This window comes from Columba livia, chromosome 7 (genome assembly GCF_036013475.1).
Source record: "Columba livia isolate bColLiv1 breed racing homer chromosome 7, bColLiv1.pat.W.v2, whole genome shotgun sequence".
Lineage (NCBI taxonomy): Eukaryota > Metazoa > Chordata > Aves > Columbiformes > Columbidae > Columba > Columba livia.
Window position 1 is genome coordinate 36317939 of NC_088608.1, and position 18460 is coordinate 36336398.

Below are 18460 nucleotides of genomic sequence, written 5' to 3' on the forward strand. Positions count from 1 at the left end.
CTCTGAAGGCCCCAGATGGGATTTTAGGAGCAAGTTGTGAGTGGGCCTTGTCTTAAAACATTTAACAGGGGTCTGTAGCTTTGCTCTTGAATAGGGCAGAAGTGTGAGCTCTTTCAGAGTACAGAGGGATAAAAAGTGATCCCAAGACTCAAAGAGGTAAGAAGGCTTAGCTCAGTGCTAAAACTTCAGAGCCTTCTAGGGAGACATGCACTGTTTTTCAGACTTGTCTCTCACTGTGCCCTCTTCACAAAATTATGATTATATATCATTCCTGTGCCTGCAAAGGTAAAGAAAAAGGTCTTGTGGGGAGGAAAGTGGGTATTTTTCTTCAGTTTTATCGTTGCTAACTAGTATTTTAATTGTTCTTGAGTGTAAAGAACTTCAAAAAGAAAAAGTAGAAGATTGTGCTGATGGGGAGTGCTGTCATGGATAGAGGGAAAAGGAGGGGGTTCACAAATCTCTTACTAGATAGGAAAAATAAACCCATTTCAATGATAGAGAGAGCATCTATATGGATGTGTGCTCACCATTCATGCAGCAATATTGTTCATGTTTACTTAAGAAGCTTTGATAAGGCAGGACATGTGCTTTACAAATAGGTTACAAAAATATTTGTACTTAATGTATTTTTCTCCCCCTTTTTAATTAATGCCTCCACAGGATGATTTGAACACAGCTCTTCAGAATCAAAGGAGGTTGCTGGAAGAAGAAAAACGTCTGGCCCTGGATATATTACGTGAGGAAGTATTGCAGATGGAGGAAAAGCACAGAAAAGCGCTCCAAGAACTTCAGGATCTTCATGAGGCAGAAATTAAGAAACATAAGGAAGAACACTCCATGGAGCTGGAAAAAGAACTGGGGAAACTAAAAGCACAACACGAACATGAGCAAGAGGTCAGAATGTTGCGAATACCTAAACCAAAAATAATCCATACTTTAACATAAAGTAAATTCAGTTCTGTTAAGCTTAGAAGTAAGGCTGTATATTTAGATGCTTTGGGGATTTTTTCAGGTAGTGCCAGTAGATAAGAAGAGACACAGTCAACATTTTTAATCTTTGCTTTATCTGAAAGGACTTAAGAGAATTCATATATGTGTATTAGCCTGAATTTTTAAAAGTTAAATCCAGGTTTGCAGTGCTTGCTTTATTGGGGGAGGCGCTGGGAGTGGGCCTGTGTTCTATTGAGTTCCTGCCTTATTTAATTCAGAACTTCAAAGCTGCAATTTTGATAGAAAACTAATAGGTAATAAATTAGATCCTTAACCATTTGTGGAAAGTAACCGTTCACTTCAAGCTTTTGTGAATTTTGACTAAAATTGATTTCTTCTTTTCTTAGAGAGATTACCATAGGTAATACTTTTCCAAATATGTTTTCTCAGTGAGGTTTGGAGACTTTCCTGTCTGCCCTTAAAGCTTTACCATTTCTTCTTGTTGGGAATGTTTATGTGTAAGCTTGATTTTGTCTATTTTCATAGTGAAGGCTAAACATTTAATCATTTACACTAAGTTCTCTTTAAACATTGAAATGGAATGAGATCTATTCATCTTTTATACAATCTGACTTCCATTGATGCAAGCAGCCAAAAGTGATTGAGACTTTGTACTTGTTTCTATTATGTATTACATTCAAATCTTAGGAGGAGTCACAAACAAAATGAGCTTTATCCAGCCATAACCAACGAATATACATTAAAATAACCTTGCTTTTGCTTTTTCACTTGCTAATTTGAAAATTGGATAGCATGCCAAATAACTCCCTAGTCACTGCTGTATCTGTGTTATTTGGTGCACCTGGCAAAAAACACTTAGTTTGAGGAGATCTCCTGTGTTCCTATGGACTGTCAGCTCTTGGAGCTGGTAGTGGTTTCCAGCTGGCTGGAGTGCGTTGCAAACTCTCTCTATTTTTGGAAGAATAGCTTGCCTAGGAACATAGTTTTGTGGGAAGTTCTCATGATTATTCAGTTTCTAAGCCCTTCATCCTAGAAACAGGACTTATCCCTATTCTGATGACTACAGTGACTCTTCTTAGGATAATAGGAAAAAAAACCCCAACCAAACAAAAATGCCCAAACCTTTCTCTGATATTTTTGATCGGCTTTTGTTGTATCTCATAGGATAATTGCATTAAATATAGTTGCATAGCATTTAATCCGATTTGAACAAGAGAAATTGCATCTTAACAAAATATGCTCTCCCTGTGTTTTTTCTGCCCCTCTTTCTTCCTTATTTCTTTGAATTTCGCTGAGACCAATGTCTGTTGGAAAGAGCAAGTAGGGAGCCTGACCTGATGGTCTCATGAATGCAGGAGATAGTTGGTACATGATGCTCTGTTGCTTCTTATCTATTTTTATCAACTTGCTTATTTTTTTCCTATAGCCAGCACGACGATAGCAGCTATGTGTGGCCTTGAGGATTGGAGAGAACTATTGTGAAAATACTCTTAAGAATGTGGCTGAGCTTCATGGTTTTGTTTTGTTTTGGTTTTATTTTTTTCCTTTATTATAACATTATGGCTAAAATATTGATATTGCTTACTTGTCTGCAGATGTATGCTTCCGCATCGGCCTCTGAAGTGGAAACTGTGCGAACAGCTCTCCTGGCTCAATTTGAGGAGGCAAAATTGAAACAGCAGCTTCAGTTCCAGGAGGAGATTGAGCTGCTCAAGTGTCAGTCGGAGGTGCTGCTCGACCAGCAGATTGCACAGCTGAAGGTGGGGTCCAATGAAAATGAACAGCAGAGCATGCACTGGTAACACTCTGAAAAAGAGCAATTCAGATACATTTTTGTTCTTCAGCCACGGGACTTTAAAAAGACAATCCAAATTAGATCTCTTCCTTGCTTGTACTACTTGCAGTTGCTGAAGTGGCCTCTGTCCATCTCTGTCCCGACTTGTCCGTCTGTTTTCTGTTCCTCATCGCTATCTCAGCAGTCTGAAAGGGCCCAGGTCTCAGTGAGCTCACTCATATAGTTCATATACCTGCTGAACTATTTTTAAATCACAGTTTCAGCACAATGTTGTTCATAGGAGGTGTGTTGACTATGTAAGTTACTGCTAGTTAATTTGAGAGATAAGATACACATTCAAAGAAAAAGAAAAGAGGTGAAGGGGTCTGGTTGTAGGAGTTTTTTAAGTGTGTTTGTTTTTTTGTTGTCGTTGTTTTTCCTCTCTGTAAATCAAAGTATATGTGACTTATGCAGGATGAATTTGAAGCTGAAAAAAAGGCATTGCTACATGACAAGGAGCAGATGTTGATGCAGGAGGGGGAGAAGGCACAGGCTGCTCACCAAAAAGAGCACGAGATGTTATCAGCCCAGCTGCAAGAAAAAGCAGCAATAATTACCCAGGTGCGTGGAACATATTTTAAACTTAGATTTTAAATGTGATTTTTGTGGTTGTATTTTAGCACAATTCTTTCACCGTTCTCAAAATGTGTATATACAGGCTGTGCATGTAGTTCTTCTGATCGCTGTTTTTTAAGGTGGAGCGTATGATGGTCTCTGTCTCGTAGCTGGAGTCCTACAATAATATGGAAACAGAAACTGTGTACCAGTTTGAAAACTGGTCTTCAGCCATTTCTCAGGGAGGCTAACGCTGCTTCCTACCAGAAGGCTGGATGTTTCCATTTTTGTTAGCTGTGTATTGATGCCATCTGTATCTATCACATTCTTTTGTCAAGAAAATAGTGCTCTAGCAGCTTTTTTTAGACCAACTGACCTATAGCTTGGAGGCAGTAAGACAGGCAAGTGGGACGTTTGGATCTGGAAGTGACAAAGATATTCTTTTGCCAAACAAAACAAAATTTTATGTCGCCTGTAAAGCAAATATCTAAGTTGAATCTAGGTTATCCAGAAGACTTTAGAGAGAAGAGCAGCTTGCAAATGGTATTTGTTTTAATTAGGAGGTTTTAAAATGTCAAATTATTTTTTAATGATTAAAATAATAGCTGTGAATTTTTGAAATAGAAGATAAAATGAAATAAAACATTGCCTTCTCTCACAATTCAGGAAGTTCTGACCAAAATGTAAATTTGGTGTATTACACTGTTCTGTTAGGCCTTTAGTGGAAAAACTGGGAGTAGCACTAATAATTTCCCTATAGGGAGAAATGCCTTATTGTTTCCTGCTCTTCATTCAGGATTTAATGAAGGGTGAGAAAGCCGGCACAGCAGTAGAATGCTTTCTTTCCTTGCAGTTTCTTCCCAAATAGATATTTTGACTAATTTGTTAGCTTACTTATGAAACCAAGTTTCTAGCAAAATAGTACTGATTTGTTTCGCAACAAAACCCAGGGATCAGGGGTGGTATATATGTATATACGTGAATGTATTTTTTATATATATATATATATATATATATATATATACACATATATATACACATTTTTTTTTTAATGGGATATATAAACTATAAATATCAGAAGACGTTTTTCTAGAAACTTGTTTTCAGGACGAACTTAAGAAAGTATAGCTGGCACTGATGACACTGGATCAGGTTGCTCTTCAGGTTTGTGTGCTACAGAGTCAGAATTTATGCTGGGACATTGCTTTGTGTCTTTCAGACATAACAATGAAAGCAAACTAAGAGCAAACTAAAGTACGACACAATGTTTTTGAGATTTTTGTATTGCTGATATGCACTGAGTTTGAATGCAGGTGAGGCAGCTCACTGAAGCAAAACCAACATTAGGAAAGGAGAACTGAAGAAAAACTACCATTCGCTTGTAGTCTTTCTGCTGTCCTTCATTTCTAGTACTTGTAGAAGCAAATTTGTGTAACAGCAGACAATGGTTGTGTGAATATATATGAAGTGATGTAGGGTAGGATCATTGGGTGAAGTCTGTAGTTTAGGCAAAATGATTGATTTTGTTGCATTGTTCGTGTATTTTCCACAGCTGGAAAATAAAGTGGAGTCTTTAAACCGTGAAATAGAGGAGACCAACTCCGAACTGGAGACGCTCCTTCAGCGGCGGGACAGAGAAAACCAGGAGGGAGGGAATTTGGTGGTCATGTTGAGATCCGATATTGAGCAGTCCAAGGATGAAAGGTTTGTACATCTTGGCTTACATAATGCTTAGTGGTCTTTGAATTCGCTCTCTCATCTTTAATAAACTAGCTTACTGTTTTTCATAAAACTAAAATGTTTTCATAATTATAACTTGTCTGTTCTGCTGGAACACCCCTAGTTATTTAGATGTTGCAGATACTATAGTAATAGATGTGTTCTCTCTACTGGTGCTTCCACAGATGTGGAAACCCAAAATGCTTGTGTGTAAGTCTTTCCATCTAACTGTGGAGAGGGCACGGGTGTTTTGCTGAGCCTGCTCTGTGAAAATGGCTTTCTTTTTTTTGTGGGTCATCTGAATTGTCTTCACTAATAACTGTTCAACTATGGCAAGATATCCAACACTGTCAGGCTTTCACTAGGTTCAAAGTTCATTTCAAATAAAGTGCATGTAATTTTTCAAGTGTTTGGTATGCTCTTGTTCTAGGAAAAAACTGCAGGAATCTTATGAGCATCTTATGAAATTGCTGATGGAGTTGGTGAAGGCCACAATAGCTGTTGAGGACCTTATCTGTAGCAAGATTGGTCTTTGCCTTGATGACAGTCTGGCTTCTGGAGATTCTAGAGAAAGTCACAGTATTATGGAAGAAAAGGCTTTCATGCAGTATTTCAAAGCCAAAGAAAAGCATCACCTAGGAAAAGGTGAGTACAGATCTGCATAACTGGATGTAGTCAATTCACATCCTTGAAAAACAGCATTTAAATTCCTTTTATAGAGATGAGGTTCAGAAAGGGGCTATCTCTTGTTGCAGTGTTTTCTGTTTCCCTTTCAAAGTTGCTCTGCAGTTAAGATAGTTTCTGTCAGTGTTCTTTCATTTTAATTATTTTAATAGTGGAAATACTAAAATGTTACTGGAGAAGGCTGAACAAATTATAGAGCAGGAATTATGAACTTGGTGAATGAGTTTCAGGCCCTGATGTATAGCACAATATTTCCAGATGTTGCGCAAGCCTCTCTTGATTTGTCAGCACTGAGTTACTGATGTCTACAAGTTTTCACCTTATAATACATCTTCAGGACCAACCAATGTCACCATCTGATGTCAGTTGTTACCCGAGTGGCAGTTCTGTATCATTTTTCTGTGTTTTTAAATAGCTTCCTTGTTTTCAGTGGACGAGCTGCTTGATGAAACTCTCACAGAACGCAGCCAGTTGTCTCCAGCGACTTACGAGGGTCCTGAGTTGAGCCAGTACTTATGTGAAAGTATTTTTGCAAAGCCGGAACTGGCGTGTGAAAATGAAGAAATGATACTGAGAACTGGTCATCGTTTGCGCACTGCAGTGGAGAGACTTCTGGACCTGGTCACAGAATCAACTAAACAAGTACAACTTTTAAATCAGTATAATGATACATCTATACAGAAAGTGTGAAATCTGTTTTAAGGCTTGTGTATTTAGCACCCTGTAGGACTGGTTACTAAAAAGAAACAGATTTTGGCTGAATACACAGCGAGTTACCAGTATAGGGAGACATCTGCATCCCCTACTCCTTACAGTGAAGGTTTTGCCCTTATTTTATAATTTCTTATAAATGAGACTTTTTTTCCTAGCAGATCCTGTAGGAAGGTTGTAAGTTGGTTGCCTTAAGTAGATTTAAATTAGGATTTTAGATGCATTTGGTAACTTTGAGAGAACAAGAGTTAGGGGTTTTCAAGGGGTTTTTTAATTGTATTTCACATCAATGCTTCAACATTGATAAAGAGGTTCAAGAAAACTCAGCCCCATGTTAAAATGTTTTGGAAATATGCAGATAGCAGCAAGCAAACATCCTTGTAATTATGTATGGCTTAATTGTGATAAAAGGAGCTGAACTCAATATTATAAAAGAAAGTGTTTCCATGCTGTTTTGCAGTGTCTAGACATTCACCTTTGCAAAGAGAAGTTATAAATGTGAGGTAGATGCCTGAGTACTGTAGACATTTACAGGACTTAATTCAGGGCTACAGTAATTAGTTTGTTGAGGAAATAAGCCCACATAGGAGTGCAAGATGCTTAGTCTCAGAGAACTGGGGCCGTACCTTGGAAACATGATGATGTATTGACTTCACTGTTAGACATGACTGGATCTCTTAAAGAATTTAGTTGCAAGGATGCTTTGAATTTCAAGTGGTTCAGGAAGTGTCAAGCTGAGAGTTTAGCCAACAGGGAGGAATCCCTTTTCATGCTCAGTAAAGCAACTTATGCTTAAGTAAGATTTGTGGCAAAAATGTAGGGATGTGAGTACAGGGAGTGACCAAAGTGTCCAGGGGCTTTGGGCAAAGTCAACCTAGTACTAAAGTGAAACTCCAAAACCTGGACCTTAATGCATAAATGGTTTTAAAAATTAAGAAGGTTTTTCTTTAAGTGTCTGTAGTTTTGTTACATTGCACGTGCATCTGAGATTTGATGCTAGGGGAAATTGTTTCCTTTTAGCTGGAGAAAATGCATGAAAACCATGCGCAGTTTGAAGAAGAATTCAGCCGCCGGAATCAGGAAACGGCCCAAGTGGTCAGTCAGCACCAGGAACTTATTGAGTGCCTCAGCGAGGAAAGCGAGGCCAAGAATCAGCTGGCACTAGAGCTTCATAAAGCAGAGGGTAAGAAAATGAAACCGATAGGAAGAGATTTCCGTGGCATTTACTCATAGCTCATGGCTCCAAATATCTGTGTTATGCTTTTTGTGTCTTTTGTTGTTGATTTACCTGTCTATAATCCATTTTCTGCCTTTCAGATTACTGAATTACTTGAGGCTTGAGTCTTCTCTTGCAGATCTGCTCCTTAACTCTTCATTAGAATTGCATTTTCCTCGGGCAAGTGTGATAGTGCTTAGGCCTATATTTACACCATTAACTGCATGTGAAAAATACCCTAACCTTTAAACCAGCAGTTTACATTCCTGCATGTCTAAACTTGGGAGCTTGGATTATTGAAAAGATAACTTCCTGGTGTAAATCAGCCCACCTATCAGACTTTGAAGAGTTCAACATGAACTAGAGCGATGTTTCATGGTAGTGCGGGCATAAATAGATTCTGTAAGAAGTGACACGTTCAGACTGATCTCAGCGTTATCACAGACTGCGTATCGTCAGTCTAATTCCCCCTTGAAGATTACAACTTCAGGTCTTCGCCTTTGTGCAAGATAATCTTTGAGGGTTCCCTTGTCCTTCAAGTCGAGCTTCTCTCCCTAATCATGGCATCTGCTTTCCGTTCCTCTTCTCAGTCACACTCTTCTAGGTTTATTTAGTCTTTCCAACATCCTGTTACCTTCCTTTCTCTGAGTTGTTCTGGGATTTCTTGGGCTCTGAATCTAACACTTGATCCTACTTTTTGGAGATTCTGTTTCTTCGAACTTCAGCTGCCAGCAGAGGATGCATCAGGCTGAGAGGTGATCACAGACCATCAAGGCTTCACAATCCCCATATACGTTCTGCATGTTTGGAAATGTTTTTTGACATTGCAGCCTTAAAGTCTGTTAGACTATAATAACTGGTACATTTTATTCCTTAAGATACTTCAGAAAGCCCGAGGTACAGTGTAAATTTAAGTCATCTTGCACATCTTCCTTTGTTTGCATAAAATTGTTTATTCATGTTTTCAAGCTGTTTTTATTCCAATAGATGAGTTTGCCTACTGCTTTATTTGCCTTGTGACTTGGGATTTTAGGCATTATCGAAGGCTATGTTGCAGAAAAAGCTGCACTGGAAGAGGCATTGAATCTGAAAGAGGAATCTGAGCGTCGCCTTGTTGTGGAGCTGGAGAACATGCGTGAACGCTTCCAGGAGCTAACCCAGGAGCAAGCAATTCTCGGTGAGGAGTGGGTGTAACACTGTTAGTGGAAAATGAAGTTGTCTTCGCTCAGGGCACACAATGATGTGCTTCAGCCTTTGGTTTGGTGACCCAGCGAGCAGCTCAGTCTGGTACAGAGGTCAGCAGGGGTGTCCTGTAGAAGCAGAAATAAAATAAAGCAGCTGGTTCTTTGCTTATAAGAACTACTGTTAGTGAAGAGTACTGCTGTACTCTTATGCTTAGTTAGAAATGGGAGGTGTCTGTGAAAATAAGAGGCGTGTATTAACTACAGGTTGTTAGTTGCAGCAGACAATTAGCACCTAGTTAGTAACTGAAATGCTGGTTATTTGACATGACAATCAAAGAGAAGAGTTGGAGCTTCAAGGCTTTTGACTGCTTCCCGGACTAAAGAGAGAGCTTAATAATGATGGAAGCAATAAAATACTCCTGGAAGATTATTTGAATTATTGAATTATGAAAAAATTGTGGTGATGATGTGTACTTAAGTTTCATACATAAGCTTTTCCCCTGCTCCCCAGCCTTGTCCTGTCAAAACACGTACACATGATCAATAATGGTGACTATGGAAAGATTTTAACAACCAAGACCCAAGTCTTTTTAGGTTTTTGAAATAAAGTGCCTGGGTTGGAAAAGCTGAATGAGGTAGTGGGATTGGAGGGGATAAGGTGAAGCAAGTATCTTAAACTTGTATGTAAATGGTGACTCATTGCAAGCCAAAGACAGACACTGAAATACCAAACCAAACTCAGATAAGATGTTCTGTGACTTGTGCTGTGCAGGAACTCAAGACTGTCTTATGCTTGAATCTGTGAATCATTTAAATAGCGTTATATAGTTTTGACTTCTTGATTTTGCAGCCTCAGTTCTAGTACTTCTATTAGTGAATTTCTCTGTATCATCTTGCAGTAGAAATTTACCACTTGGGATCACTGCCTTTCCATTTCTGCTAATGCAAACATTATGCTGCCCTCAGCTATGTCACCATGATGCCACCTTCAGCTATGTCGCATAGATCCTTACAGCCTGAGCAGGCTACAGAACAGGTAGCTGTACATAATGTGTGCTTAGGTCAGAAATAAAGACAGCAAGAAACAGTTTTCTAGTGAATTTCTTCATTGTCAGTAGTAGAAGAATGTAAAGACTCTAGATTTCAGGATATCAACCCAAATTCTATAGGAGGGATGTGTTTGACTGGACACGGTCTATATGTTGCAATTATCTGTCCACTTCTTAGGAGCCTCTGTTCTCAACTCCTGCCTGCTTTCAGTCCTGCTGTATCATTTTTCTGCAACTCATCTGCCTACCACCTCATCTTCTCTTCTTCTCTTTACCTTACTGCTCTTCTGACTCTTGACTCTACCATTGTCCTGCTCTTGTGGGCCACCATCCTTCTGTTCTGCACTCAACCTTTCAAATGTAGTGCAATCAAACTACTCATGTTGTACATAAAATCACAGCATGGTTTTGGGTTGGAAGGAACCTTTAAAGGTTATCTAGTCCAACACTCCTGCACTGAGTAGGGACATCTTCACCTAGAATCTTTCAGTTGGAAGGAATCTTCAATGATCATCTAGTCCAACTGCTTGACCTTTTCCGGGCTGACCAACAGTTAAAGCATTGTCCAAATGCTTCTTAAACATTGACAGGCTTGTGGCATCGACCACCTCTCTAGGAAGCCTATTCCAGTGTTTGGCCACCCTCTTGGTTGAGAAATGCTTCTTAGTGTCCACTCTGAGCCTCCCCTGGTGCATCTTTGAACCATTCCCACGTGTCCTATCACTGGATACCAGGGACAAGAGATCAGCGTGTCCCTCTCTGCTTTCCCTCCCCAGGAAGCTCCGGAGAGCCACCAGCTCACCCCTCAGCCTCCTTTTCTCTAAACTGGACCAACCCAGAGTCCTCAGCTGTTCCTCATAGGACCTCCTTACCAGCCCTGTCACCAGCAACTAGATCAGGTTGCTCAGAGCCCCGTCCAGCCTGACCTTGAATGTTTTCAGGGATGTAGTATCTACCATCTCTCTGGGCAACCTGGGCCAGTGTTTCACCACCTTCATTGTAAAAAAATTCTTATATCTAGTCTGAATCTACGGTCTTCAGTTTCAAACCGTTACCCTTTGTCCTATCACAACAGGCTCTATTAAAATGTATAGTTCATATGTTACTATAGTATTAAAAGTCGTGTCCATCTCTGACCTCTCACGTGACATCTTAATAATATCTTACTGTTTACTTAAGAGAAAATTGGATGCTGGTGTTGTGCAGTTTGTCCCAGTTTACCGAGTCTGTGCTCGTTTGCCCCAGTAAGCAGAGGAGAAGGTGAGGGGAAAACCTCTCTTCCTTGGGGGAAAGGCAGCAGAACACAAACACATTCAGGGGCTGCAACTAAAACTACGTGCATGTTGTGCTTGCTTTGCAACAGTGATTATGGCCTTAAGTAATATGTCCCACAGGAAACTCAAAGTAATTCCACGATGTTGCTGAACACAAGTACATCTGTGTGTCGTGGAAGTGTGTGACAGAGTCTGTAAGTCTGTGCCAGTGAGTCCTGCTGGACTGAATCCTGCTTTGAATCCCTGGCAGGAAATAAAAGGAGGGGTTGAGACATTAATTATTCCATCTCTGTTGGGGAAAATTGCAAAAAGATAATATTGATTATCTTAAAAAAGTGCCTAAATGACTAGCCAAGCATGTTGCAACAAACTTGCATGGTTATAGTGTAAAACCATTCCTATAGTAGCTCTGGTCCGGTTACAGACATGAAACAACGTGTGATCAGGAGCTTTATGTCATAATAAAGATGAAGTGCATTTTTGCCAAATAAAAGGTAGGCACTATCTTATTACATATGAACTTTTAGTGATTTGCAGGACGGAATGGATCACAATGTCCTATTGTATTGTACATGTCTGTGTTTTGATTTCTAGGAGCACCTATCGCTAGTGTAGCACAAAACGAAGGCTCAGGTTTGTAATGATGAGTGTGGGTTTTTCCTGGTTTGTGTTGCTGTAACACTTGAGTGAATGAACTGATAGTTTTATTTTAACAAAGAGGAATAGTACTTCATGAACAGGCCTAAGAAATTCTTGAGGTTATTAGTATCTTGGCAAAAAAATGTTACAACTTCTGTGATGCATCAGAAAACAACTAAAACTAAGAATGTTCAATTAACTTACCAAAAATTAAAGGAAAAAAGCAGTTTTGATGCTGTTAGACTTGAGATGCAATGTGCCGTTATCTTTGTTTGCCAGCTTCACTCTTCATTTGAGGGGATGGAGCGGGTTGTGAGCTTGCAGTGATACCCAGTGAATTATTAAAATGATTAATTCAAAGGGGCAGAAAAAGGAAAAAAAAAAATTGAGATGATGTAAAATGGAGAGCTAAGAAAATACAGCAAGAACTGAAGGAAGTCTAAGGGAGACTAGAGAAATGTCACTGAATGGGTAGGTAGATCAGAAAGAAGATGGGGAAAGCAGAATGGTAAGGAAGGCTGCTTATGGGAGGAGAGATGAAACCAAAAACAAGCAAGAAGGATCCATAGAGTTTTACACTGACTTTGGAAGTCTAAGGCTTAACTGAAGTTTGTAGGTGCCAAATTGAAAGATGCTTTTTTTCTTTTTTCCCCTGAGTAGCAAACATTTACATCTCATAAATTCATATCCACCATGATTATGTTTTGTGGTCTACTCAAAACAGAATTCTCTTATTATGTCTTTAGATTAATTTTATTTGTGTGCACATACATATTCGTAGATGTCTTCTCTTGCATATTCTATATTCACTGTCTCTTGTTTCTAAACCTTTTTTTCCCCCTGAGAAGGGTGTGAGCCCTTCAAGTCCCTCAGGTGAATAAAAACGGATTATCTAGGTAAATTCCAGTTAGAGCTAAAAAGCTGCACTGGGTTGTCTTGCCCATTACTACATCTTTATTCCTTGTGTCCATTCAGATCTCCCTCAAACACTACGTTTGTTTAAGATAATTTTGGTAACCACTTCACACGCTGTCCTGAGATCTGCTGCTCCCCTCAATGAGAGGGAACATCTGACCTGGCTGGTTGGCGGGTGTTTGGGGATGGACATTCTCCTGGTACCTGCAGCCCAGCTGTTGCCAGCAACGCATTAGAACCTGAGCAGTTGCATTTGCTGCAAGTGCTGAGCCCTAAAATTCACCCCCTTTCCCCCACCCCAGCCGTCTGTAGTACTTTTCCTCTGGTTTGGAATTGTCTGTAGTATGTGGAAAATATGCTAAACAAAAATTATACTGTTTGGAGTTGATTGACGTGGCTTAATCCTTGAAAAGCTGATGCCTCCTCCCTTTTTTGACATGGAGTACTAATATGAGTAGAATGGCCTCGCTAATAAAATGCACTTAGAATGGAGCTTGGCATTTGCTAATGGTGATCTTGGGTGTGGGGAGAAGTGTGCTGGGGCATTACCAAAGTGCAACTGCATGATTTGAATTAGCATTAATAAACAGCAGGTTTGTCCCTACAAAGAAACAAATCTGTGATCTGAAATTTTCTCTAATCAGTATTTTGTTCCTTAGAAAGCAAGTGTTCCTTTTGAAGGTAAAACGAAGCTACCAACTTGTTAATGGCTTTGTTTCTTAGAATAAAGAAGGAAAAATTCCTATGCTCATTTTCACAAAAGAGTCAGTTCTTTTCTCAGGGGGTCAGTACACACCGTGTATAAGCACGTACAATAGGTGTTTTATTCCCATGTCCTGCCTGGCAAAACACAGCATTTAGTATGAGATATTCTCTGTTGAGCTATGGCTGTGATTCAGTCTCTTAGTGGAATTCAGACTGTTAGCAGCTGGTTGCTACAGTAAGAGACCAAGGTGACCTAATCATGGAATCACAGGGTTGCTGTGGACCTTGAGAGCTCATTTAGTGCATATTTTTTGTCTCAAAATAGAATCTGCTTTACTTTTTTCCTCTTTGTCCAGCCTCTTTAATCTTTAGAGACTTCACAGTCCTTGCACAGTCCATTCCAGTGCTTCATTATCCTTACTGTGGTGACATTTTCCCCAATGTTTGATGTGTTGTTGCATCGTTCTAAGCTTGTGACACTTATCGTCTTAAGCATGAACATCAAAATGTTCGTGTTTCTTGGCTTATTTTAAAGTGTTTAGAAATTTAATTAAATGCCTGTGGATAGTGAAGCACTAGAAAAGATGTTGTAAGGAGGCTGTGGTATCACTTTTGTTTTCGAAGCTTTGTAGCAGCAACTTTAAAAAGATGTTAAGATAGGAATCACACGGATTGAGTTGATCATGCTTTGAAAAGGGAATTATCCCATTCTGGGGACTGGGCTGGATGACCTGTTAAGGTCCTTGTTGGAATCAGGCTTACTTTTTTCTCTGACTGCAAACATTTAACATGAATAATGGAATGTTTGAAAAGTAAAATAGTGAGCTCTTTCAGGACCTTGTTTTAAATGCTGAATGGCTGGACTTCTATTTTCATGTTCAGGTTACTTTTAGCTATATTCACATTAAAATAGTTGTGCTTCAAGTGCATGTACAGTGGAGTCTCAGTTTGGGTCTCCCAAAGAGTGTATTCAGTGCATCCAACTGATTGAAAATGCAGTTTATAGGTATAAATTAGCTCTGGATAATGCTGCAATATTCCTTTTGCAGTCTGTATAGGGCAAGTATGTGCTGTCTTTTTCCCAGGTTTTTTTTCCTTTCAAAGCCTCAGAGCTGGATTGATTGAGAATTCAGTATTGGTTGGCTTGATTGGGAAGAGATTTGAAGTAGGGTGAAAGGCTGGGATGGGAGGGGTGGCAAGGATTTTAAGGATAGAATAGTGAAGGATGAGGCAGTTGGAAGGATGGCTATGAGACTAGGTGGCTGAAAGTGGAGTGTGGGTCTTAAACTTAATGCTGGAGCACATCTGGAATGGAAAGAATTTGGAGAATTGAGGATCTGGTGTGGTTTGGAAAGAGCTTCTGGGGCAGGAGAAGTGCGGAACTGGGGCTGAGAGGGCAAGGACAAAGAGGGGATTTGAAGGACTCGTGGTCAGGAGAGAGAGGGATTCCTGGAACTGTGATGTCTCCAGAGGTGAAGGTGAAAGCTTCCTATGTGTCCAGAATATCCCCAGCCAAGATCCACTTTGGGATCGAGAACAGATGCCTGTGTCCTACATTGTACTGTAGTCTTAACAGGGATGGCTTTCAGAAACACGATGGGCAGTCAAGCATCACACCTCCTTTGTGTCTCTTACAGACCATCTCAGGAGATTTTTCTTTATTTTGATGCACTGCAAAGTACCTGAATTTCATCTCCCCTTAAACTCTTTTGTGTTCTCATTCAGGTCTACTCAAGGAAGTAGAATTTTTAACAAAGGAGAAATTAGAGCTTCAATGTCAGGCGGAGAAGGACCATTCCAACTTCCGCTCTCAGATGAAAGTTTTGGAGGTGGAACTGGAAGAACAGCTGCACAGTAATCAAGACCTGGCTACACAGCTGCTGGAGGTTGCTGAATTAAAACAGCAAATTCAAGTTCTTGAAAAACAGCTTAAAAACCAGCGGCAATTCATGGATGTAAGCAAGTTTGGTACCATGGTTCCATGGTTTTGGAGGTGGTAAATACAGAGATTGAGATTTGGAAGATGCTTCCTAAAAGAGGATACTTTGTTTTGTTTTAAATTAAGACCTTAGTATTCTAGTCTTGTAAAAGAAAAAAGGTAGTTAAAAAATTTCCTTTTTGTAGTATTACAGGATATTTTTTTTCCTTAATTGCTAACTGTAGTTTGTATGTACATTGGAGTCCAAAAGGGTTTGGGGGTTTTTGTCTTTCCCTGTAATTTTAGCTATGCTTTCACAACTACTAAAAGGTATTAATTATTTTTAAGTGAGCACAGTTTCTTCATCACAAAAACAAATCTGAGTTTTTTCTTGTACTCAGTAGTTTAATGAAGTGAAAAGCTGCTTAGGAAAGATTTTCATTATGTCTGTCTGGGTTCACAGGAGCAAGCTGTAGAAAGAGAACACGAACGTGATGATTTTCAGCAGGAAATTCAGAGACTGGAGGAACAGTTAAAACTTTCAGCAAAGCCACAGACTTCAGGAGAGCCCAGAGAGCACAGGGTGAGTAAAATCACACTTAGTGGCCAAAGGCATTTGTTTACTACATTTAAATACAAAAACTTATATTGCCTTGGGACCTGGCTCTTGAGAGACTTTATTTCCCTCTGTTGTCACCCAGAGAGCAGGTTTTTCCTGCATCGGACTGGACTCCATTTAGGTTGTGAAATTGTACTTGCATTGTTTCTTATGGAGATGGCAAGAAATGTTGTCTGTGCTTTACAGCAAACTTTCACAGTTTGGTTTAAATTAATTGGGGAAGACAACAATACAGACACTCTGCTCTACAGAGTACACCTGAGACATGACTCCTGGGTTCTAAACCTGTTTAATTTTTCCAGCTGCACCGATTGTAATAAGATGTATTCTTTGTCCTATGTAAGTTTTGAATCAGTTGTGTTTTTCACATGTTCATGTGTTTGATGCTTGGTTTCAAAGATTAACTTTTGCTTGCCTTTTTTTTTTCTTCACATAAATGAACATTATACAGAACTATGAATTGATTCTACAGGTATGGAAAACAGCATGAACACCTCTTTAACCTTTCTTTCCTTCTCCTTCCAATCTCTTACATTAATTAGATCTGCTTTGGCTTTTTTTTTCCTGTTCTTGATATGTCAAGTCTGCTCCAGCTTGACTTGGAGAAAAGGATACGTGTTTAGGGTGGCAGGATTCTTGCAGGGAGTCAGGAATTGCTTTCCATTTAATTTCCTGTACATAAGTGCTTCATTCCCCTGGCTTATTGCTCAGATGCATTACAGGCAGTTACTGTAAAAGAGCTTTGGACATGAAAGGAATATGAAACAAAGATAATGGAAGCACGATGATACACTGTGCCTTGCCCTTCAACTTTTTTTTGTGGCTCTGTTCTTATATGTCAGTGTGTGTACTACTTGATTTTGTTTCCCTCTATTAATTTAGATACAGTTTATGAAACTGTGTACCTCAGTGTTGGAGAGGAGAATCTTTTAGGAACAACTGAATCTTTGATAGTGACTATTCCATGCTGGAAGGCACCCGATTGTCACTTGCCTTCTGTAATGTCTGATGGGATGTCATTAAGCTTCTTAAGAAGTAGAGTGATTACGTGTCATTCTGCATCAGACTCAGATTCTCATTTGCATGAATGCCATTACCTGGCATTAAGATTTTCTGAGTATATAACACACGTAGCCTACGTGTTATTTACGCTGTGGCAAAGATCAGAAGAAGAATGGCAAAGGTTTTGTTTTGAAGGCCACATGACTTGTTGAAGATCTGTTTGCACCCAGAAGGTAGGAATCTGTGGCAGAATCATAAAGGATATATGTCAGGTTATCCAAAATACTTCAAACTGTTAAGACCACAGCTTGCTTTCTATCCCAGGTGTTAGATGGATGTCAGTTACTATTTACTAGTGTGATTGTGCTCTAGTAAAGAGGAGAATCTGAAAAAATTTAGACAAGCTGCTGTAATTTTACAATCTCTCTCAGAAAGGATTACAAATTAATTGGAGGAAGACAAACAAGGAACATAACTAAGGAAGAAGCATTTGTGGGTAGGGTGAGGCACACATGCAATCTGGGCCAAGATATTAGGACTTAAACAGTTCTTGTAGAATGTTTAATGCAGCTGTAATGAACTCGCTCTGCAACAATTCAGTTCACTTGAACTAATTTCTGGCTGTCAGAGTCATAATAAATTCGTGGTTGTTCTCTCTGCTGCTCTCCAGGCTCAAGGAATACTTGAGTAGGATTATTTAGTGAAGAGAGTGCTGACTGGCACTGGGAGCTTCCATATGAGATGATGCTGTGAGGGTGAGGATTGTGAAAGTGTCTCCTTAGCTACAGAATTGCAGCACCAGATTTCTAGCAACCGGGTGTTAAAAACCACACTTTTCATGCATGAAGTGTCATAGTGTCTGGGACTCTGATTTATGCCAGTTTCATAGAATTAGGAAGTACTAGACTTCTAAAAGATTCTTCTATACAGAAAAGCTTTTCTGTGAGGCCTGTGTTATTCTTAACGGCTGAATAATTGCTGATGAAATGAGAAGAGAGTAAGATATATACGTAATTAAGGGAATGTATATGTGCCTGTAAGCAGTTTCAAATGTAATGTTAATCACTTTTGGTATTCTTAGCTAGTCTGTGATTCCCTCCATGCTTATTAATTTGACTAAATTAAATCTATTATTCTGTATTTTGCTAGAGGGTGTTTTTCTGCTTTAGTAACATCTGTACAATACTTTGAGGATGTAAAGTTCTATATTAATACAAAGAACTTTTATAATATCAAAGTATAATTTGCATAAATTCAGGCACTTATTGACGAACAAAGCATTTGTTTTGTAAACTCTCATCTTCCTTGCTCCTTGATCAAATTATTTCTCCTGTAGAAGGTTTCCCATTGCTTTCCTATCTGAGCTTGCTTTCAATGTGATTAATGACTTTATCACTTAGTCTGTCTGTCACACTTGGTTCTCTCCTGCCTTTACTACCCACCAAAGCTCCAAGTCTTCTCTCCACGTTAATTACTGGGATGAAT

General features: G+C 39.3%; 1 protein-coding gene across 14 annotated transcripts in view; it reads left to right on the forward strand.

Annotated features, from left to right (window-relative positions):
- The window catches only part of PCNT (pericentrin), an 86161-nt gene that overhangs the window by 33894 nt on the left and 33807 nt on the right, over positions 1-18460 (forward strand). For 8 of the 14 annotated variants that reach the window (XM_065069383.1, XM_065069385.1, XM_065069372.1 and 5 more), the window contains 11 exons: positions 661-894; positions 2547-2711; positions 3200-3346; positions 4893-5044; positions 5490-5704; positions 6159-6385; positions 7475-7637; positions 8704-8847; positions 15162-15391; positions 15818-15937; positions 16425-16445. In XM_065069383.1, coding sequence (XP_064925455.1) covers positions 661-894; positions 2547-2711; positions 3200-3346; positions 4893-5044; positions 5490-5704; positions 6159-6385; positions 7475-7637; positions 8704-8847; positions 15162-15391; positions 15818-15937; positions 16425-16445 — 1818 coding nt within the window. The remainder of the gene's footprint in view (positions 1-660; positions 895-2546; positions 2712-3199; positions 3347-4892; positions 5045-5489; positions 5705-6158; positions 6386-7474; positions 7638-8703; positions 8848-15161; positions 15392-15817; positions 15938-16424; positions 16446-18460) is intronic. The other 6 variants (XM_065069384.1, XM_065069374.1, XM_065069376.1 and 3 more) reach the window with 3 other exon arrangements.